A 24,561-nucleotide genomic window follows, 5' to 3' on the forward strand; every position below is an offset into this window, starting at 1 on the left:
TTCTTTCAAACTGAATTTCTATACAATTCTTTGAAACTTTTCATTTGGTTAATGAGAAATTTGAAGCTCAGTTTTGGGGAAAGACTTAGAAATATTTATCATATGACTTCTATATTTATCATATGATCCAAATGCATATCAATGATCTCATAAAATATCTAGTTCAACTTCCTCATTTCACTGATGGAGAATAAAAAACACAGGTGAATATGGACAGTGGAACAGTGAGTGGCAGAGGTTTGTACTCAGATCTCTGGACTCCCAATTTAGAGTGCTCTCCAGGACATAATGTCTAACAAATACAAACTATCTGTACCTTTCTCAGAAGCTAGCATTATGTCTCCAGGGCATAACACAATCCCCAGTTCATAGTAGAAATTTTAAATGACTTTGAATTGAATTGAATAGAATTGAATTTCCTTAGGAGGTTACCTTTGAAGTTACAGAGTTCATGAGGAAGCACTCTTTTGCTGAGATTTGGAATGAAGTGCAATTCAGAAACAACCTTGATCTTAAAACATTTTACTGTGCCTAGAATACACAGTAGGGGCTCAATAAAACATTTCACAGTTTGACTTCATTTGGAATTCAAAGTCCTCTATAATTTATGAAATATGGGTCATCCACTAATAATTCAGATGGATGCCAGGAGAGTGCATGGCTTCCCCCTCCTGACTTTCTATAGCTTACATGTACTGGACCAACTCAATTGCCACAGCAGTGCCCACAGGAGGTGGTGTTTAAAAATAGGAGCCAATTAGCAGGACACCAGGCAAGAATTTTTTTTTTTTTTTTGGCTCTAGATTGTAAGCTTTCTTACTACCAGCCTTGATTCACACTGTTTCCCAGTATGCTTGTCATATCCAAGCTGAGCATTAGATTGGATTATTTTGTTCTTTCAACAACCATACCATTCTGTTAGGTTAAAGTTTAGATTGTCCCACCACATACTCCTATTGGCATTGACTCATGGACTTTTTTAAGATCTAAAGTATATGGAAGAATTGTGGTGGCTTCCTTATTCCTGGGTGGGTGAGACATTGACCAAGAGTCTTAGAGCCATTAAGGTGACTATTAGCACTGATTTTTGATTTCACCACAAATTTTTGCAACAAATAGCCTTGGTAGATGGGGGAAAAAATGACGGATTAGGTAATCTAGGGACCTAGTTCAATTCCCACTTTTGAGTTATTTACCATCTATTTGATCTTGGACAAATCCATTGGCCTTCTTGGGTTTCAGAATTGCAGAATTACAGAATTGCAAAGAAACTGAAAAAAATAAATTCCAATGAAATTGGAAGGAGAATCTCATTTATACTATTCTCCCAAAATAAAGCATCTCTTGCATCTTGCTTCAATATTGATTAATGAGGATAAAACCAGCACTTATTAATTCACTCTTCTTCATGACTCTACCTTTGTTAGGTAATTTATCCAAAGTTCTCATGAAACTCAAATGAAATAATGTATGTAAATTGTTTGATAAACCTTTAAGAGATAGAGAAATCCAAGTTATTATTGTTGTTCTCTTGTTTTTTGTTGTTATAATTAATTATCCTTCCCCCCTCACTTTAACCTTGAATCTAGTTCTATACTAGGTAGCCATTTGTTATTGATATTGCTCTCTGGGAACAGAACGAAGAAAAGAAAATGCAAAAACATAATCCCTTTCTTATATCCAATTTGTGAATAGCTCTAATGTTTTCTCTAAGTATTTTCCTCTTCAACTTAAAATACTAACTTTAATTTTGTCACTATTCAATTTCATCTCATTAGTTTCATTCTCATTTTTATCTTGTCTAAACATCTTAATTCTACTATGTAGAGATACTAGCAATGAAACTTTGAATACATTATTGAATCATTGAGGCAATCAGATGGTATAGTAGAAATAATGCTACTCCTGGAGTCAGGAAAACCTGAGTTTGAATCTAGATCTTGAAGTCTAGAACATCCATTAGGTATGTGACTTTGAACAAGATTCTCAACTAATTTTTTATTTCACTTCTTCCATTGTGAAGTAGGAATGATAATAGCTCCTCCATCCCAGAGTTGTGCTGAGCAATTGAGATACTTATAAAGTGCTTAGCATAATGACTAGAACATTATAGCTAATAAATAAATGGCAATGCTAATTCCAATCCTATTAATAAATTAATAATTAAGTATCAAGAGCTGACTATGTGCTAGTTTATTACTACTATTAAAACCGGGGCTTCAATTTCCTGATTTGCATAATGAGGAGATTAAAGCAAAGTAAGAGGGTTGAACTCAAGAAACTCTTAGAAACTCATATTACATTTACTCCTAGGGTCATATGTATCATAGTATCTTCTTGCACCCCCAAAATTGAAATTACATGAAGAGACAGGATAGTGTAGTTGAATGAGTTCATGTTTCAAGAAACAAAAGCTTTCCACTATCAAGGAAAACATCATGGGTCAGAAGTTACAGATTCTATATTCAAAGCTCTTTTTAAATGAAAAATAATCATATAATCAAATCTGAATCCTCCAAGGGCCTCAATTTCCTGTTCTGTAAAAGGAGAGAGTATGATTAAATGGCCTTTGAGATCCATTTAAATTTTAAATCTATATTATTTCCCATGAACAATGAGCAGAGGAGACAGGATTTCTATTCAATAACTGGAGGACTGGAATATTGAAATGACTATAAGGTATCTAAAACAGTGGTCCTCAAACTTTTTAAATAGGGGGCCAATTCACTGTCCCTCAGACTGTTGGAGGGCCGGACTATAGTAAAAACAAAAACGCACATTCTGCCTCCTTGCCTCAGCCCATTTGCCATAACCTGGTGGGCTGCATAAATGTCTTCAGCAGGCCGCATATGGCCTGCAGGCCAAAATTTGAGAACTCCTGATCTAAAGTAAAATACAGAATTTGACACTCAAAATCTAGGTATTTTTATCAAGTAACAACTTTTCTAGAGCTTAGTTTTCTATTTGAAAATAGGATTGGGTCTAGGTGATTCAATGTTCCTTTGAACTCTAACTCTGTGATACAATATAGCTGGACTGTTAGGTGGGATAGTGGCTAGAGCACTGAGTGTTAAGTAACACATACTCATCTTCATGAGTCCAGATTTGTCCTTAGATAATGTACAAGTAGTGTACTTGGTAAGACACTTAACCCTTTTTTCTCAATTTTTTCATCTATAAAAGGAGCTGGAGAAATACATGATAAATTGCTCCAGTATCTGAAAAGAAAATCCCAGATGGTTCACAGAGACTCCAACACAGCTGAACTACAAAACTATGATAGAATGTCCTTGTTCTCAATTTCATGACATAAATATATATATCAGGTCATTTCTATATGGAAATTATATGATCCTATGGTCATCTCTTAGACTTATAAGTTATAACCACTAGCATAAACAGGTGTGATTCAAAATTACATAATGCATGGAATTTAATCATTTGACTTAGAAGACCAAAGAAAAAGGAATCCATAATATGGTGAAAAAAACACTCAAATCTTAGGTTGGCTGTGGTGTCCCAACCACAAAATAATATGTTTATTTTTCCACCACTTTTTTTTTCCTTTTATTGATAAAAACTACACGAAAACTAACTAATAATCAATTAAAAATAAACAAAACAGAATTCATGTTACACATTCTCCTTTGTTTAGGAGTAGATCAACCATTGAGTTCCCAATCAGTGCACACATGACAAATTTCCCTTTGTTCCACCCGATCCAAAAAGAAACAGATATACCAGTTTTTTATTTGCATCAAGGTGCCTGGTGTTCTTTCTCATGATAGAAGTGGAAAATGGGACCTGTGTTAACAGCAAAGTGTAACAAAGAGGGGAAAAAAACTTCAAAAAATTGTCCCAGTTTATAGCAGACATCTTGAGTGGACATGCACCTAGGGATTTTGTTTTTGTTTGTGTTTTTATCCCCCTTTTCAGCTCAGTCATCATCTATTTTCCCTTGAGTCCCGTGCCAATGCAAGCATCCTTTAGGTCCAGCACAAGCCTTAATGCCCATGATCAGAGTTGGAAATAGAAACACTTGACAAAAAAAGGAAAAACAAAAGAAATATTTTTTAAAGAAAAAAAAAATCAATTGAAACAAGGTTTTTAGAGTAATAAACACTTAACAAAGAAACCATGTACTGAGTTTCCCCTCATCCCAATCCCCCCCACCCTTAATTTTGCCTGTGGTTCACTAGCCAAGGAACCGTGCAGTGTAGAAAATCAGATATACAAACAGATTTCTTAATCCATTCTTTTATGTAGCTAGAGTGAAATCTATTTTAATAAGAACTTGACGATCTTTATTTATTATATACATCCAAGAGTTTTGTCTGTTGAAGTTTTAAAGCAAAAGAAAAAAATCCAGGAGTCTTCCCTGCTGAACCATAAAGGTAATTCCTGCCATGCTATATAATTCTTTGTCTCAAAGATGGTATGATTTCCATCTCTCTTCCTGGTTTGTGGCAGAAATTTTGTGGGTGGCTGTGATCTCACATCCAATTTTCCTTTAAAGTGAAATCCCTCCCTCTCCCACCCCCCGAACAAAGTCCCCTTTCCCTTGAGAAATGGTCTTCAGCATTAATTGGGTATTCTTTCAATATAAATGGCTGGTGCCGCAGAGCGGGCAATGGTGGCGATGAAGCTGTGGTCTCGACTGAGCTCCAGGTTGGTTGTCTCAGCTTGTTCCCGGGATATAGTGTCATATCCCTTGTTGACATGGAGAGGCTTATGAGCCTGGCAGTACCCGATGACTGGCTGATCATAGCTGTAATAGGGCAGCGTCTTCATATGATGAGGGACCTGAAGGACAAAGGACAAAGAGATAGGGAAGGTCAGCCTCTATAATATATGCATCTGTTTTGAGGAGATAACATAATTTTGTTTGGTTTAGCTCCTTTCCTGCTGAGTTTACAGTCATCGGTTCAGAACACAACTGTCCAAATATGAAATGGAGATTTGTTTTGTTAATTTTAACTTAGAAAACCATCTCTGGCTAGAGACTGTCACCAGTGGCTTGTTTATTTCTTATAGAAGATCTCCACTAGAGCATCACTTGTTAATTCTGGACAGGGAAACTAAAAGATAAATAGAAATCTACACTGCATCTGGCATTTCTCCTATTGCTCCCTGAAGTCAAATGTATTTGTTAATACCTTTATAATGGACTTGAAGGATGGCCCAAACCAATCACTAGCAAAAGACCACTTGCAAATGTGTCTCTTAAAAGTAAATGTGATTCACCATACAGCCTTATGCTGTCAACAAGTCTCTTCCCATCCATCCTGACTGATTAACTTAAAAAACTCTGTATTCACTGACTTCTACAGCACAATATAGATTCTTTAGGCTACACTTTACTTCAAGATTAGGGTAAAACCTGTTCTTCTTACCCTTCCAGATTTACTATATGTTTATGACCATACTTTATAATACACAGATATCACAAGAAAATGAAAGGCATAAAACTCATTTATATTTTCATATTTACTACCATGTTCTTAATGCCTATAAGCAGGTAGAGGGCAACAATAGGAAGTTTTTAAAAAAGAGAGCGACATGATCAAAGATCTGTTTCTATGATTAGATTTCTTTGTCTTAACCAAATTTGATATAGTAGATAGAAAGTTGAACTCAAAGTGAGGAAGACGAGAATTCAAATCTTACTTTAGACAAATGCTGTTTTTGTGATCCTAGCTAAGTCACTTCATCTCAAATGTTCTAGATTTTTTAAATTTGGTGGTCATTAATTTTTGGAGGTAATTTCTTCAACAGAACAAACCTTATACCAATACAATCATATATCTAGTACCTATGCTTTCATAATCTTCTAGGTCAGAAGAAGAGGCAGTAGATTAAAGGATGATTAAATGAGTTTTCATTTTGCTTTATGGAGAATAAAAGTCAACTAACAGAGCAATCACAATAGAATGGAATTTCTTTGCTGGTCACGAGATTCCCTTTATGGGGAATTCTTTAAAGAAAAACGAAAAAGAATTATTGAAAATGTTATAGAAATGTTTCTATTTTCAGATGTAAATTAGAATAATTACATTGTGCAATTCTGTGACTCTGTGATTTTGTGAAATGATTTACCATAACATAGAGCATGGTGTAAAGAGGCTAATTTAAAAAAGGGTATCTGCTCTGAGACTTAGTTAAGCAGTTATGACAGTAGGAACTAGAATGATGACAAAAGGAAAAGAAATAAAAGAAATTTCAAATGAATCATTAAAGAAGTTGAATAATAGCTGATTGATTAAGAACAATGAAAACAATTCTGTATAGTGTGAAATATAGGTATTATTAGTAGTAGTTTCCCCATTTTACAGATGAGGAAACCAAACCAAGGCTTAATAAATTAAAGGATTTGTCTCTGTCAGAAAACTTTTCAGAGCAGGATTTGAACCCAGCTTTAATTTACTCCCCAAACAATATTCAGTCTTAAAATTAGCTCAGGCTCTTTCTCTGCTGAGATGGGATTGAGGAGAGGGCAGAAGTTAATTTGAGAACAATGCTGAAAGGTATAATTATTGCAAGAACATTGACACCATTAATAGGAATAGGAAAATTAGGATTAGGAGGAGAATTTTCTGCATTGGTGGAGTATCAGATGATGAGTAGAAGGAACAGTGAATGTGTCAAGGGAGAATCAGAAGATGATAATGGGGAAGTTTTGAATGCTGATCTGTAACTCAAGGAGGTACATTGTGGCTAGACTTGTATATTTCATATATATTGGTTTTATAAATAAGATAATAAAATGGCAAGACAAAAGTGAAAATAAGAGTGAAAAATGATAGAGACAGAAAGAAAGATACAAAAAGTGAGAAAGGTAGATAAAAGAAAGATAGAGAGATATGAAGAGAGTCAACAATATGGATAGATGCTTCCTTGAAATGAGATGATATTAAGTTTGGATACTAATGACAGACCTCTTCATGTAGACATCTTCAATTTAACTTATTTAAAGCCAAAGTCATTATCATTACTTCTAAAATTTCCTCTCTCCCTAAATTCATAAACAATACACTTCTCCCATTCTCCTAGGCTTATTGTCTAGATATCAGCCTCAAGTCCTCACTCCCTGTCACTGCCCTCCTATATCAAAACTGTGGCCACCTCATATTGATTTGTTCTTCGCAACAACTCTTTTATTTATCTGCATTCGCTCCTTTGACACTGCATCACTATAGTAAAGCCCATCTTCCCCTGACACCAGCACTATTACAACAGCCACAACCTATAATAAGTTGGTTTCCCTACCTAAAGTCTTTATCTACTCTAACCCAGTCACAACTCACCAGTCAAATTCATCTTTCTTAATCTCTGGTCTGATCATGTCAGTAACTCAGTGAAATCCTACAGATCCTTGCTGATTCTCTTATCAAATACAAAATCAACTACTTGTTTTAAAGTTCTTCAAAACTTGTCTCCTTCTTCAATTTTCAGGCTTTTCAAATCTTGCTTCCCCACTCAACATATTTTAACAACACATATTTACTTGCTGTTCCTTTCACATAACATTCTATCTCTCAGATCCTCATACTTTCTCTGGCTATCAATCATTCCTAAAAAAACTCTCACTTTTCATTTTCATCTCCTACATTCACTGTCTTCCTTCACATCTTAGTTAAAAACCCACTTTCTATAAAATATAATTAGTGACTTTTTCTGCTGATTATCTCATGTTCATATATAGTTGCTTACAATTTATCTTCCTCATTAAATTTTGAGAGGATGATACAAGGAGACTGAGAGACAGTTGCTGTTCTCTGACCTCCTTACTGAGAGGCAATTGCTGTTCTTTGAACTCCCTACTGAGAGGCCATTGCATTGTCTGACCTCTTTCTTTTCCCTCTGCCTCCAATTTATCTCATTCCCAGTCCACAATATCTGTGTGAGCAAAGGCTGCCTTGAGACTCCTTCAGATGTTAAGATTCACAGCTGTGTAGACTCTTGGAGAATTGACCTGTCTCTTAAGAACTCCCCATTTTTTGCTGTTATTTCCCCCCCACAGCATGGTCCACACACTAAGGAATGCAAGCAGCACTATCACTTCTGTATGGTTGTAGCAGGTGCTGATCAAAGCAAGCTTTCAAATGGAGAAAAGGAGGATAGTCAGAACAAGCATTTAAGTCTCTCATCGGTCTCTTGGCTTGGCCCTTTGATATGTTGACTCATTTAATTACCCCAATTAAAAAAGTCTTACCAGAGCTCTTCTTCCTTAACTTTGGAAGGATCCTTCTCACAAACAGCTCTGATTCTTCTTGTAATTCTTGCCCCACATTGGGCGCCATATGTTGGGAAACATGGGAGAGCTGTTGGAATATATGGTAGCCACTGACATTGGCTGCTGGAGATCCAGGAATGGATCTCCTCTTATGAGAGGATGATATAAGGACACTGAGTGATAGTTGCTGTTCTCTGACCTCTTTACTGAGAGGTGGTTGCACTATCTGATCTCTCTCCTCTTTCCTCTGCCTCCAATTTATCTCTTTCCCAGTCAGCAACATCTGTGTCAGCAAAGGCTGCCTTACAACTCCTTCAGATGTTATGATTCACACCTGTGGAGGCTCTGGAAAAATTGACCTGTTCCTTAACACTACTTATAGTACAGCTAGAAGAAACAATGGATATAAGATGCAAGTATATAAGTTGGACTTGAGGGAATAACTTAAAATAATAAGGGTTGAGAAAACGGAGTTCTACAGTGGGGTGCAGAAGGAAAGGACAGGTTAAATGGGATAAATTATATCACATGTAGAAGCATGTAAGACCTATTACATTGAAGGGGATAATAAGAGAGTGGGTGATTGATCATTTAACGTTACTCTTATCCAGTATTGGCCAAAAGAGGGAATATACACAGTCAGCTGAATATAGAATTCTCTCTTAATAGACGGGGAAGCAGGAAAAGAGGAGATTAAGTACAGTTGATGGGGGACTGGGGGTGGTGGAAATGAAAGAAAAGAGGGTGACAGAAGGAAAATACAAATACAAATCTTGGAAAGAGTGAAAGGAGAGAAAGGACAAAGAGTAAGAGAAATAGTATAGAAGGAAATACACAATCAGTAATAACAACTGTGTATTGGAATAAAATGAAAACTCCCATAACAAGAAATGGATAGTAGAATGGATAAAAAACCAGAATCTTACAATATGGTGTTTAAGAGAAACACAATTGAAGCAGAAAGACACACAGAGTAAACACAAGGTATTAGGACACAAGGACATTAGGACACAAATACTAGGAATATTTAGATTTCAGCTAAACTTAAAAGAATGGGTAGCGAGGGCAGTCTTAATTTTAGACAAAATAAAAAAGAAAAATGGATCTAATTAAAAGAGATAATCAAGGAAATGAAAGGCAGACAATGAAGCAATATTAATACCTATAAAATAAAATAAAAGCAAAATTAATATGTGCATCAAGTGGTATAGTATCCAATTTTTTAAATTTAACTTTTATATGTTTTGAAAATATTTTCCCCAGTTAGATGCGAAACATATTTTACATTTGTTTTTAAATCTTTGAGTTCTAGGTTCTCTTCCTTTCTCTCACCTCTCCCATTCCATTAAGAAAGCACATGTAAATTATATTGAACATTTCCATAAAAGCCATATTTCAAAATAAACAGATTTCCCCCTCAAAAAAATTAAGAAACATAAAGTGGGAAAAAAGTATGCTTCAATAATAAATAGCATTTTTCATCACAAGTTCTTCGTAGTCTAGGATCCTTGTATTAGTGAGAATAGCAAAATCATTCACATCAGATCATCCTACATCATTGCTATTACTTTGTAAATAGTGCACTTTGGTTTTTTTGTTTGTTGGTATGTTTGTTTGCTTGCTTGTTTTTTGTGTTTTCACTTTGTTTCACTTCCTGGAGGACTTTCCAGGTTTTTCTGAGAACACCCTGCTCATAGTTTCCCATAGAAAAATGATATCTCATCATAATCATATATCACAAGTTATTCATATTTCCCCATTGATGAGAATACCCTAAATTTCCAATTCTTTGCCTTGAAAAAAAAAAAAAAAAGCTGTTATAAATATTTTTACACATATAGGTCCTTTTTTTTCTTTTCAAGTCTAGTAGTAGTATTGTTAGTTCAAAAGATATGCAAGATTTTATAACCCTTTGCAAATAGTTCATATCATTTGATCATTTATCAATTAGGGAATGGCTTTTTTTTTTTTTTTTTTTTTTTTTTTTTTATAAATTTGATTCAATTCCCAACACATTTTTAGAAAAGAGGCCTTCATTAAAGAAATTTGATTCAGATTTCTTTTCACATTACTATTCCCCCCCCATGTATTCTATTCTCTCCTTTTATCCTGTCCTTCATCAAAAGTGTTTTGCTTCCAATCATCTTCTCCCCCAAAATGCCCTTTTTTCTATCACCCTTCATATCCTCTGATCTTTCTACATTCCTGCAAGATAAGAAAGATTTCTATGTCCATAATGAGTGTGTATGTTTTTACCTTTTTGAGCCAATTCTGATGATAGAAAGTTTCACTCACTCTTCCACTATTCTCTTTTCCTCCACTGATAAAACATTTTCTTGCCTTTTTAATGGCCAATCCATTTTTACCTTTCTCTTTCTCCAAGTACACTTTTCTCACCCCCTCCATTAACTTATTTTTTTTCTAGATATTATCTTTTCAGATTAAACTTGCAACTCAGTGGATTTTATCAATTTCCATTTTTACCCTCTATTTCTTTTTTTTTTTTTTTTTTTTTTTTTTTTTATTATATATATATATATATTTTATAATATTATCCCTTGTATTCATTTTTCCAAATTACCCCCCCTCCCTTATTCCCTCCCCCCGACGACAGGCAATACCATACATTTTACATGTGTTACAATATAGTCTAAGTACAATACATGTGTGTGAATATCATTTTCTTGTTGCACAATAAACATTAGAATCCGAAGGTACATGCAACCTGGGCAGACAGATATTAGTGCTAACAATTTACATTCACTTCCCAGTGTTTCTTCTCTGGGTGTATCTACCTCTGTCCATCATTGATCAACTGGAAGTGAGTTGGATCTTCTTTATGTTGAAGATTTCCACTTCCATCAGAATACATCCTCATACAGTATCGTTGTTGAAGTATACAGTGATCTTCTGGTTCTGCTCATTTCACTCAGCATCAGTTGATTTAAGTCTCTCCAACCCTCTCTGTATTCCTCCTGCTGGTCATTTCTTACTGAGCAATAATATTCCATAACTTTCATATACCACAATTTACCCAACCATTCTCCAACTGATGGACATCCATTCATCTTCCAGTTTCTAGCTACAACAAAAAGAGCTGCCACAAACATTTTGGCACATATATGTCTCTTTCCGCTCTTTAGTATTTCTTTGGGATATAATCCCAGTAGTAGCGCTGCTGGGTCAAAGGGTATGCACAGTTTGATAACTTTTTGGGCATAATTCCAGATTGCTCTCCAGAATGGCTGGATTCTTTCACAACTCCACCAGCAATGTATTAGTGTCCCAATTTCCCCACATCCCCTCCAACATTTGTCATTATTTGTTCCTGTCATCTTAGCCAATCTGACAGGTGTGTAGTGGTATCTCAGAGTGGTCTTAATTTGCATTTCTCTGATCAGTAGTGATTTGGAACACTCTTTCATGTGAGTGGATATAGTTTCAATTTCTTCCTCTGAGAATTGTCTGTTCATATCCTTTGACCATTTATCAATTGGAGAATGGTTTGGTTTCTTATAAATTATGGTCAGTTCTCTATATATTTTGGAAATGAGACCTTTGTCAGAACCTTTGTTTTTAAAAATATTTTCCCAATTTGTTACTTCCCTTCTAATCTTGTTTGCATTAGTATTATTTGTACAGAAACTTTTTAGTTTGATGTAATCAAAATCTTCTATTTTGTGATCAATAATGATCTCTAGTTCTCCTCTGGTCATAAATTCCTTCCTCCTCCACAAGTCTGAGAGGTAGATTATCCTCTGTTCCTCTAATCTATTTATTATCTCCCTCTTTATGTCTAAATCATGGACCCATTTTGATCTTATCTTGGTATATGGTGTTAAGTGTGGATCCATATCTAATTTCTGCCATACTAATTTCCAGTTTTCCCAACAGTTTTTTCCGAATAATGAATTTTTATCCCTAATGTTGGAATCTTTGGGTTTGTCAAAGATTAGATTGCTATAGATGTACCCTTTTTTGTCCTTTGTATCTAATCTGTTCCACTGATCTACCGATCTATTTCTTAGCCAATACCAAATGGTTTTGGTGACTGCTGCTATATAATATAGCTTTAGATCAGGTACACTTAGACCACCTTCCTCTGAGTTTTTTTTCATTAGTTCCCTTGCAATTCTTGACCTTTTATTCTTCCATATGAGTTTTGTTGTTATTTTTTCTAGGTCATTAAAATAGTTTCTTGGGAGTCTGATTGGTATAGCACTAAATAAATAGATTAGTTTGGGGAGTATTGTCATCTTTATTATATTCGCTCGGCCTATCCAAGAGCACTGAATGTCTTTCCAATTATTTAAATCTGATTTTATTTTTGTGGCAAGTGTTTTGTAATTTTTCTCATATAATTCCTGACTTTTCTTTGGTAGATGGATTCCCAAATATTTTATACTATCAACATTTGTTTGGAATGGAATTTCTCTTTGTATCTCTTGCTGTTGCATTTTGTTAGTGATATATAAAAATGCCGAGGATTTATGTGGATTTATTTTGTATCCTGCCACTTTGCTGAAATTTTGAATTATTTCTAGTAGCTTTTTAGCAGAGTCTTTGGGGTTCTCTAAGTATACCATCATGTCATCTGCAAAAAGTGATAGTTTAATTTCCTCATTTCCTACTCTAATTCCTTGAATCTCTTTCTCGGCTCTTATTGCCGAGGCTAGCGTTTCTAGTACTATATTGAATAGTAATGGTGATAGTGGGCAACCTTGTTTCACTCCTGATCTTACTGGGAAAGGTTGCAGTTTATTTCTATTGCATATTATGCTTACTGACGGTCTTAAATATATACTCCTGATTATTCTAAGGAATAATCCATTTATTCCTATACTCTTAAGAGTTTTTAGTAGGAATGGATGTTGGATTTTGTCAAATGCTTTTTCTGCATCTATTGAGATGATCATATGGTTCTTATTAATTTGATTATTAATATGGTCAATTATATTAATAGTTTTCCTAATATTGAACCAGCCCTGCATTCCTGGAATAAATCCTACTTGATCATAGTGTATTATCTTGGAGATGATTTTCTGAAGTCTTTTTGCTAATATCTTATTTAAGATTTTAGCATCAATATTCATTAAGGAGATTGGTCTATAATTTTCTTTCTCAGTTTTCGATCTACCAGGTTTAGGTATCAGTACCATGTCTGTGTCATAAAAGGAATTTGGTAGGACTCCTTCATCCCCTATTTTTTCAAATAATTTATATAACATTGGGGCTAATTGTTCTTTAAATGTTTGGTAGAATTCACATGTGAATCCATCTGGCCCTGGGGATTTTTTCCTGGGGAGTTGATTAATAGCTTGTTCTATTTCTTTTTCTGAAATGGGACTATTTAAGCAATTTATCTCCTCCTCTGTTAATCTAGGGAGCCTATATTTTTGGAGGAAGTCATCCATTTCACTTAAGTTATCAAATTTATTGGCATAAAGTTGGGCAAAGTAACTCCTTATTATTTCTCTAATTTCCTCTTCATTGGTGGAAAGATCCCCCTTTTCATTTGTAAGACTATCAATTTGATTTTCCTCTTTCTTTTTTTTGATCAAATTTACCAAAGGTTTATCTATTTTATTGGCTTTTTCATAAAACCAACTCTTGGTTTTATTTATTAATTCAATAGTTTTTTTACTTTCAATTTTATTGATTTCTCCTTTTAATTTTTGTATTTCGAGTTTAATTTTTGGTTGGGGGTTTATAATTTGGTCTTTTTCTAGCCTTTTAAGTTGTAAGCCCAATTCGTTAATCTTCTCTTTCTCAATTTTCTTCAAATAAGCCTCTAAAGATATAAAATTTCCCCTTATTACCGCTTTAGCTGCATCCCAAAGATTTTGATATGATGTCTCATCATTATCATTATCTTGGGTGAAATTGTTAATTGTTTCTATAATTTGCTCTTTCACCCAGTCATTCTTTAAGATGAGATTATTCAGTTTCCAATTACTTTTTGGTCTATTTACCCCTAACTTTTTACTGAATGTAGCTTTTATTGCATTGTGATCTGAGAAGAAGGCATTTATTATTTCTGCCTTCCTACATTTAATTTTGAGATCTTTATGTCCTAGTATATGGTCAATTTTTGTATAGGATCCATGAACTGCTGAGAAGAAAGTATATTCCTTCCTATTGCCATTCAGTTTTCTCCAAAGGTCTATCATACCTAGTTTTTCTAATGTTCTATTTACTTTTTTAATTTCTTTCTTGTTTGTTTTGTGGTTTGATTTGTCTAAATCTGAGAGTGCAAGGTTGAGATCTCCCACTATTATAGTTTTACTGTCTATTTCTTCTTGCAGTTCTCTTAACTTTTCCTTTAGAAAGTTAGATGCTATACCGCTTGGTGCATATATGTTTAGTATTGATATGGCTTCATTATTTATGCTACCTTTCAGCAGGATATAGTTTCCTTCCTTATCTTTTTTAACGAGATCTACTTCTGCTTTTGCTTGATCTGAGATAAGGATAGCTACCCCTGCTTTTTTGGCTTTACCTGAAGCATAATAGGCTCTGTTCCAACCTTTTACCTTTACTCTGTATGTATCTCCCTGCTTTAAGTGTGTTTCCTGTAGGCAACATATTGTAGGGTTCTGCTTTTTGATCCAATCTACTATCCGTCTCCGTTTGATGGGATCGTTCATCCCATTTACATTTACAGTTAAAATTACTAATTCTGTATTTCCTGCCATCGTATTATCCCCAGATTATGCTTTTTTCCCTTGACCCCCCTGATCCCCCTCCCCGATATTTAATTTACAGACCCCCCTTGTGACGCGCAACCCTCCCTCTTTTTTTTTTTTTTTTTTTTTTTTTAGGATCCCTCCCCCCTCCCTCCAAGACCCTTCACTTATTCCCCTTTTCCTTTTCCCTTTTCCTCTCCCCCCTTTTAATGAGGTGAGAGAAAATTCTCTGAAAAACAAATATGTTAATTATTTACTCTTTGAGCCTCTTCTGATGAGAGTAAGATTCACACAATGATTCTCCCCCTCACTAAGTTCCCTCAGATATGGTGTATTTTCTATGTCTCTTCCTGGGATGTAGTTTCCCTCTTTTTATCACTCCTTCCCCTTTTTCTGAACCGACCTCCTTCCCTTTGCTACACCCCCCTTTTTTTCTTTTATATCAGTAAAATCAAATTATCCTTGAGTATTTTTTATATACCCACAACAGAGTTACAGTTCTCAAGGGTTCTGTGTACCTTTTTCTGTTTCTCTTCAGTCTTGTGGATGTAGATCAAATTTTTTGTTTAAGTCTGGTTTTTTTCTTAGAAACATATAGAATTCCTCTGTTTCATTGAATGACCATCTTCTTCCGTGGAAAAAGATGCTAAACTTAGCTGGGTAGTTCATTCTTGGTTGCAGTCCTTGATCTTTTGCCTTACGGAATATCAGGTTCCAGGCCCTTCTATCTTTTAATGTGGAGGCAGCCAGATCTTGGGTGACCCTTATTGTGGCACCTTGGTATTTAAATTGTTTTTTTCTAGCTGCTTGCAGGATTTTCTCCTTTGTGTGGTAATTCTGCAGCTTAGCCACAATATTCCGTGGTGTTCTTTTTTTAGGGTCTATTTCAGAAGGAGTTCGATGAATTCTTTCCACATCTACTTTCCCTTCTGTTTCTATTATCTCTGGACAGTTCTCTTTGATAATTTCCTGTAAAATAGAATCTAGGCTCTTTTTTTGGTCATAGTTTTCTGGAAGTCCAATAATCCGCAGATTATCTCTCCTAGATCTATTTTCCAGGTCTATAGATTTTCCCAGTAAGTATTTGACGTTGTTCTCCAGCTTCTCATTTTTTTTGTTTTGTTTGACTGATTCTTGGGTTCTCTGTGAATCATTCATTTCTATTTGTTCCATCCTGACTTTTAAGGAGTTATTTTCTTCTTTCACAGTTTTTAGTTCTTTTTGTAAATGCCCAATTTCGTTTTTAAATGAATTATTTTGCTCTATTGAATTTTTTTCCATTTCCCTAATTTTTTTTTTTTTGAGAATTATTTTCTTTTTCCAATTCAGAAATTCTATTTTCTTGAGACTTTTTTATCTTTTCCAATTCGGAAATCCTACTTTCCTGTGTTTTTTTAACCTTTTCTAATTCATAAATTTTGTTTCCCTGCATCTCCTGTGAATTCTTTATTTTTTCCAACTCCAATTTCAGGACGTTGTTATTCTCTATCATAACTTCCCTTTCCTTGCCCCATTTTTCTTCGATCTCCCTCAATTTCTTAAGAGCTTCTTCTAGGAGAGAGTTATGTGATGGGGGGCAGGGATCGTTCCCCTTTAGGTTGTTATCTTCTGAATCTTTGCTGTTAACTTCCTCGGGGTTGGGTACCCGCTCTTTCTCTGTATAGAAGGAATCTATAGTTTTTCTAGCTTTTTTGCTCATACTTAAAAAATGTTTTGGGGTCTGTCCCTGGGGTAGGAAATTATTTACTTCTTTACCAGCTTCCTCCCAGACCGGATGGATGCAGCGGCCCCTGCGCCGGAGCTAAGATAGAGCTCTGGGAGAGAGTTCCCCACCCCCTCCCTGGAAGCGCCTCAGAGGTGATTAGCACTACTGTGCTTCGAGGGCGTAGAATAGTGAAGACAGCAAGAAGCCCAGCCTATGTGTCCGGGTGGGGAGTGGGTGTCTGCAGCAGGTGACGTAAGAAGCCCCTGCGCTCTACCTGGAAGTGTCTGCCAGAAACCGCGGTCCCTAGTTCAAAGGTTCCGCTTCTCTGGGACTTCCTGGAGCTGAGTTCCACTCCCTCCAGCTAAGCTAGGCAGTGTGTGTTGCCTTGGGCCGTATCCACCCACTTGTCAGTCTCTTAACTATTCTCAGGAGGTAGCTGAGGCCACACCCCCTGGTGCCGAGTCTGCCGAGTCACCCCCAGGGTGGGGGGGGGGGGAATCTAATCTGAGTTTTAAAATATTTTGGCTTTCTCTTCTGAACTGCTAAATAATTAGCAGAGAAGAGCTAACAGCCTGTGCCAGGTTCCTTTACCTCAGTGGCTTCTCTGATCCCAGAGCCCTTCCCAGCGCAATGGGCGCAGTGTGCCCCTACCCCACCGTCTGTGCTGGTCTTTCTTATTCCTCCCCTGAGAACTGACCTTTCCTGTTGAAACTCCAGATTCTCTTCAGCTGGTAAGTCGTGCTTCCAGTCCTTGTGGTATCTATCAGTCCTGAGCTAATTTTGAGACTTAATTTATCTAATTGGTTGTGAGGGAGTGAGGACGTTCACTGAGTTGTGTGTTTCTTCTCCGCCATCTTGGCTCCGCCCCCTTTACCCTCTATTTCTAATTTTATCCAGTTTTGATGACTGATGGTTTCTGTGAGCACAAAGGACAATGTGTATGCCTAAGGTTGAGGACCTGGATAATTTCTTCTCTTCAACTTCAATTATGATCTCTAGTCATTTTTTTTTTTTTTTTTTTTTTTTTTTTTTGTCATGGCTTTCAGGTGGAACAATTATTTTTAAATTATCTTTCCTGGATTTAGTTTCCACATCAGTTGTTTCTCCAGTGAGATATTTCATATAGTTTTCTTTCACTTTTTCCCCATTCTTTTAGTTTTGTTTTATTATATGTTGATTTCTTTTTTTTTTTGGGGGGGGTGGTGAGGCAATTGAGGTTAAGTGACTTGCCTAGGGTCACAAAGCTAGAAAGTATTAAGTGCCTAAAGTTTAATTTGAACTCAGTTTCTCCTGATTTCAGGGGTGGCACTCTATCCACTATTTAGCTACCCATAGATATCTTGATTTCTAGGGACCTAAGTTTTAAGTCCTTCCAAGCTATTATGGTACAAGGAGAAATGTATTTGAGTGACCACAAATACTCTTATCTATCCCATTACATTGTCTTTAAATTCTAGTTTGTTAAAACAAGTGTCATTCTTTGATGCTAGTAAAGAGACCTCCTTTTGATTAGCTCATCCCATTCTTTATGGTCTGCGGGCAGAGGTCTCTGGAATCTGCTATTGACACTGTTCTGGTTTGCTCATTTCCTAAGACCCATTTACCCCAATGGGACAGACCTTTCCTACTGACTTTATAAGTTGCTTTTTTTGTGTCTCTGGGCTGAGATATTTGGGAATGACTAGGACCAACAATTGAATCAGAGGCCCCATGGTCTACTCCTGCTTTGCAGGTACCCAGGCCAGGGTTCTGCTGAATTTCTACTCAGGTGAACAGACCCCTTCTGCTTACCTTCCAAGTTGTTTTCATCTGTAAAATCTGATACTCTAAAATTTGTTAGGAATGATTATGTAAAGGAATTTGGAGGGGCCTAAGGGAGAATTCAGGTGACTTCAGATCTTTACTCCACCATCTTGGCTCCACATTCACTTATTGCATCCAAATTCTTAAAGGAGAAGTTAAATGAGTTATAGGTTTATAACCAAACAAAAAATAGAGAGCCTTACAAAATCTTTTTTAAATAGATAATTTTGATAATATTGATGAGGAAACCCCAAAACTCTTTGGACTCTGCCTCAGGGAAGGGACCCCACCCCAAGCACAAACAGTTTCCTTTTTATCTAAAAACCCATTGAATTCTACTCAAATTCTAATCCTTCCAAAATTCAAGCAGGAAGCCAACCTGGGACTCCACCCACAAGCCCCTTCAGATTGTCCAAGCCCCTATTATAAAAAGAGCCAAACTGGAGTCCACTCTTTGCAGAGGTCCCAAAAATGGCATTCTTATGCCAGCCATGTAAAGGATTTCTGCCCACCAGAACCATCCTGGCTCTGGTGTCTTCCTACCTTACTTCCAAACCCCATAATAAACCTCTTTTATCAATCTAGGTTTTTGTGTCTGTAAATTCCTTTACAGAGGACTCTTGCACTGCTACTAGACCTCATTTAACTCTGTATCCTTGGCCTGAATCCAAAGAGGTTGCAGGGGAGCTCTATTTGACTCCATGCACCCCGAACCTGCTACTAGATCTCAAACCTAATTTCATTTAGGAACCCCTTATTTAGTTTTCATCAATATTACATGTAAAAACTTATGGAGAAATAAAGACAATAAAACCAAGATAAGAATGAAAAAAAATCTTTATAACAAATGGTTCTGGATAAAGATCCCATTTTTCAAAAGTACAAAGAACTGAATTGAGTCAAATTTTTAAGAATACAATCCATTTTCCAATAGATAGTCAAAAGATATGAACGGGCACTTTTAAGATGAAAAAATCAAAGTGATATATAAGTAAATTAAGAAGTGCTTTCATATCACTTTTGATTAGGGAAAAGCAAACTAAAATGACTCTGAAGAACCACTTAGCATCTATCATATTGGTTAACATGATGTAAAAGTAAAATAATAAATGTTGCAGATGATGAGGGAAAATTGAAGCACTGATGCATTGTTGGTAGAATTGTTAATATATGCAATCATTCAGTGGAACAGTTTGGAAGTATGCCCAAATGGAAACCAAACTTTGCATATTCTTATTCAAGCAATCATACTATTAAGTCTGTATCACAAAGATATCATAAAAAGATAAAGTACTTAAATGTGCAGAAATAGTAATAATTTTATGTGTGTATGTGTGTGTGTGTGTGTGTGTGTGTGTGTGTGTGTGTGGTGGCAAAATATTAGAAATAGTGAATACTCATCAATTGGAGAATGACTGAAAACTCTATGGTATCATGAATGTTTTGGGATATCACTGAACAACAAGAAATAATAGATTTCAGAAAAAAATGTAAATATTCATATGAACTTAAGCAAAGTGAAATGAGCAAAATGAAGAAAACATTGTCCAACACATCAACAACATTGTGTGATGATCAATTATGAATGACTCAGCTTTTCTGAGCAACATAATGATCAAGATAAGTACAAAGGAAAATGCTATCTACATCCAATTTTTTAAAAAAATGATAGGCTCTGAATGCAAATCAAAGAATACCTCCCCCCACTTATCTTATTCTCTTCATTTTTCTTCTTTGTGACAAATATGTTTTATATGATAGCATATGTATAACCTATATCAAATTGGCTATATTTAAAGAAGAGAGAAGGTAAGGGAAAGAGGGAAAAAAAATTGGAACTCAAAATCTTATAAAAGTTAATGCTAAAATTATCTTATCATGTATTTGAGGAAAGTACTATTAAAATGTAAGTGGAGAAGGAATTGGATATAAGAGAAAGGGAGACAGAATTAAGGGAAAAAAAAAAAAATTGATGACTGATGGTTTCTGTGAGCACAAAGGACAATGTGTATGCCTAAGGTTGAGGACCTGGAAGAATAGGACAATAGTGATACTCCAGACAGAAATTTTTGGAAGATGAGTTTTAGGGGGAAAATGGAGATAACTATAGGACATTCTGTCCATTAGTCATTTTTGTATTTCATCAAAATAAAAATTAAATTAAATAAGCTCAATATGTAAATCCATTAACAAATGGCATAAATAAAATTTTATCCAAAGAAGTGGCAAGATCATTAAGAGAGAAAAAGAAACAGAGACAGTCTAAGTGCCTTGCAACCACTTCCAAAATTAGAGAGAAGAACATGTATATAATCAAACAGGTTGGAAGAAAAACAAAATAATAATGTCCTAAATTCTCCAAGAAGATAAAGTGTACCGGAAAAAATGATGGGCAAATGGTAAATTCTAAATGGTGACATAAAGAAGGATAAGGGATAGGGTCACTAGATGTAGGAAATAAAAGATGTCAGATAATCTTGAATAGATTTCAATGGAGTGATCTCATCAAAAGTCAACTCAGGAAGTGTATTTAACTAGTGAAAATGACTCTTTCCAGAAGGCGGTGTATGAAACAAAGGAAACATAACTATCCCCGGTTGAGGGGATGGTACAAAGTGTAAGTGAATATATTTATCTCCTACTTTGCCTATTCTCAAATTAGATTAAATGAGAACCATTTAAGCAAAGTAACCTAGCTTACTTATTATTTTCTTGACTCTCCAGGACTTCTAATTTCTCAAGTTTAAGCAATTCTCACTATGTGTTTTTTTGGGTCTGGTTTCTTCAATTGATGGTTATGAAACCTCACAGCAGTTCTTGCTTTTTTATGTTTACTTATATACTTTTCAAATTAGGTGCAACTTATTTCCTCTATTAAACCATACACTAAGGGGAAAACTACTATTGGTAGGACACTAAATAATTGAATTATTATTTATTTATTTTTTTTTTTTTCTGGAGGACTCAAAGGCTGGGATCTTATTTTTGAATAGCAATAAAAAGCTGGTTTCAGTGAATGTTATTGTACCCTATTCTTCAGGCAAAGGAAATCCAATCTGCAACATCACAATGGTCCCTATTAACCCATAATGAGATTTTTTTTTTTTTTTTTGTCACTCTTTTTATATTCTTTTCCAAACTGGCTCCAAGTTCTGTCAGCCATCTGATCAACTTCACTCTTTAACTGATAATAGTGATTGGTTAAATATGGCATTTTCTGGGAACTTAAAGGATTCACTGGAGGCTATAAATTACTTATAAGTAATGAGTATGGTATATAAAAGAGGAGTCATTTCATTTAGAAAATGAATTGGATTGTTTAAAAAGGAATAGCTTCTATTTCTATCATGGGCTTTTGACAACTAAATGAGCACTTGAAGGCTAAAACAAAGGAAAACAATAACAAAAAACTATTCTTCTCTACCATGATTGTTTAACAACTAAAAGGAACTGAGGGTAGATTGGGTGTGGGTACAGATAGAATGAAGATGGAAGAATTCTGTTTGAAGATTGATTCAGCTATTTATTATCTCTAAGAACTTCAGAAATGTCACCTTATCTCAATGAAAATATGGCTTTTATAATGGAAATAATGCAATCAATTTATCGAGAAACATTTAACATTTGAGGAAACTAAGATATTGTTGTTGTTGTTGTTGTTGTTGTTGTTGTTGTTGTGGTTGTGGTTGTTGTTGTGGTTGTGGTTGTGGTTGTTTCTCTCCCAAAGCCACACAGTTATTCAGGAACAGAGACTAGAATTGAACTTGTCTTCCTCATTCCAGGGCCAGTGCTTAATCCATCATGTTACCCATCTGCCTAATAGAAGATCTACATGATCAGATGTACCCCACGGAAATCATTTTTGCAGCAATGTGAAATGAACTGAAGTAAAATAATAAGATAAATTATATATAGGTATAGATAAACATATGTGTGATTATGCACCTACAAATATGAATTATCCACAGACATACAGATAAGATAGATAAAGTATCATTTCTGGATTCAAAAATACTTGAGTGAAATCCAGCTTTAGATACTTATTTAGCTATGTGATCCTCTTCAAGTACCTTAACCTAAGTTTCATCATCTGTAAGTTAAGCTGGAGAAGGAAATAGTAAGCTACTCCTGTATCTTTACCTAGAACCCCCCATAAAGTTGCCATGAACAACTGAACATGACTAAAAACTAGTAAATAATGCATTTTAATGTAAATATATATGTTTATTTCTGTATGTATTCATATGTGAGTGTGTTTATATGTGTATGAAATTTAATAAAAGTAAAATCATGGGCCAGTTCATACAACGGCCCCCATGATCAATTGGTAGAACTATTTTGTTCTGAATTCCAGGAGCAAAGAAAGGTCAGTTAAAATTTGTTTCTGACAGTACACATATTCTTTGAGAGAAAGATAGCTTGAAAATGACAGGAAAATATAATGATTAAATGTTTGAAGGGATGAGGGAAAACTGAGACACTAATGCATTATGGGTGAAGTTGTAAAATGATCGAACCATTCTGGAGAGTAAATTAGAATTATGTCCAAAAGGATATAAACCTGTACATATTCTTTGATCAGCAGTGCCTCTACTGGTTCTACATCCCAAAGAGATCATAAAAGAGGAAAAAGGATTTATATGGGCAGTAAATATTTGTAGAAGCTCTTTTTGAATAGGAAGGAATTGGAAGTTGAATAGATATCCATCAGTTGAGGAATAACTGAATAAGTTATGGTGTATGAATGTAAAGAAATATTATTATCTAAGAAATGGTGAGTATAATGATTTCAGAAAAGCTTGGAAAGACTTCTATGAACTGATACTAAGTGAAATTAATAGAACAAGGAGAATGTTGTACATAGTAATAGTAAGATTATGTAATGTTCAACTATGATGGAGTAGGACCTTCTCAGCAAGACAATTTCAATAGGCTTGAATGATAAAAGCCTAGAGAGAGATCTATGGAGACTGAATAGGATCAAAGCATAATATATTCACCTTTTGTGTTTGTATGCTTTTTCTCATGTTTTTTTTTTCTTTTGAATGATTTTTCTTGCATAACATGACAATTTATATATATGTTATATATATATATATATATATTTTAAAGATTGTACATGTTATACCTATAACAGATTGCTTGCTGTTTTGGGGAAAGGGGGAGGGAAGGGAAGGAGGGAGAAAAATTTGGAACCCCAAATCTTAGAAAAAATGAATCTTGAAAACTATCTTTATGTGTATTTGGAAAAATAAAAATCATATTGAGGAAAAATAAAATGTATATTAAACCTAAAATATAGATAATTCTTAACTTAGATTCCAAAGGCTTAGCATCAGTTCTGTCTGTGCAACTTTCTAGATTTTTAATTTTGGCCAAAACACTTAATCTTCCTGGTTCCTAATTTACTCATCTGCATAATGAGGTTCCTAGATTAGATCATTTCTCTGTTAACTTGCACATTATTTAGTCAATTATCTCCTCATCCTCTATCCACACACCTTTTTTTTAATTTTTAAAAAGAAAATATCAAAGCTTTAATTCTATGTCCACTATTCCCTCCATTCAAATTGATTTCTCATGCTATAATTGTATGAGCACTCCATCTAGCAACACAGATTGCACTGTAGCCATACCTGGTCATTAAGTACACAGAGACTAAGTACACATTAAAACCTAGAAAGCAGAATACTTGCACAACTGAACCAAGGATATTATACAGTCTTAAAGGGGTTTGGGGAATAGAAGAGACTATCTAGCCCAGCTATAGCTCAATTAAAGAATATGTGATAATACGAAGGGCCACAGAGGTCTCTGGAATCTAGTTTAGTAATAGGAATTAGTTTGTAATATTCTCAATGTATTAGCATGAGGAATAAGTTGTTTAAAAGGCTGATCCCTCTCAAATTGCTTTGGACCTCTATCCATCTTTTTTTATTAATGTTCCATGTGCATTGTTCACATTTCAGTCCTAGTATTTGAGTAATAAAAAAAGTTGATATCCAATTTCCCAAATGCCATTTGGGCCCTCATTTTCCCAAACCCCACTAGAATGCCTGGCAACTGAAATCATTTAAAAAAGGAGCACATTACAGTATATGGATGAAGAATATAATACTTTTTAGTGCTTTAAT

General features: G+C 35.0%; 1 protein-coding gene across 1 annotated transcript in view; it reads right to left on the reverse strand.

The window, feature by feature from the left end:
* Positions 1–3,488: 3,488 nt before the first annotated feature.
* LRRTM4 (leucine rich repeat transmembrane neuronal 4) overlaps positions 3,489–24,561 on the reverse strand; it is a 942,554-nt gene continuing 921,481 nt past the window's right edge. Inside the window, exon 3 of the mRNA XM_074285448.1 lies at positions 3,489–4,803. Within this exon, the coding sequence (XP_074141549.1) occupies positions 4,582–4,803 (222 nt within the window). The 3' untranslated portion in view covers positions 3,489–4,581. The remainder of the gene's footprint in view (positions 4,804–24,561) is intronic.

The sequence above is a fragment of the Sminthopsis crassicaudata genome, chromosome 2, assembly GCF_048593235.1.
Source record: "Sminthopsis crassicaudata isolate SCR6 chromosome 2, ASM4859323v1, whole genome shotgun sequence".
In the NCBI taxonomy this organism is placed as follows: Eukaryota; Metazoa; Chordata; class Mammalia; order Dasyuromorphia; family Dasyuridae; genus Sminthopsis; species Sminthopsis crassicaudata.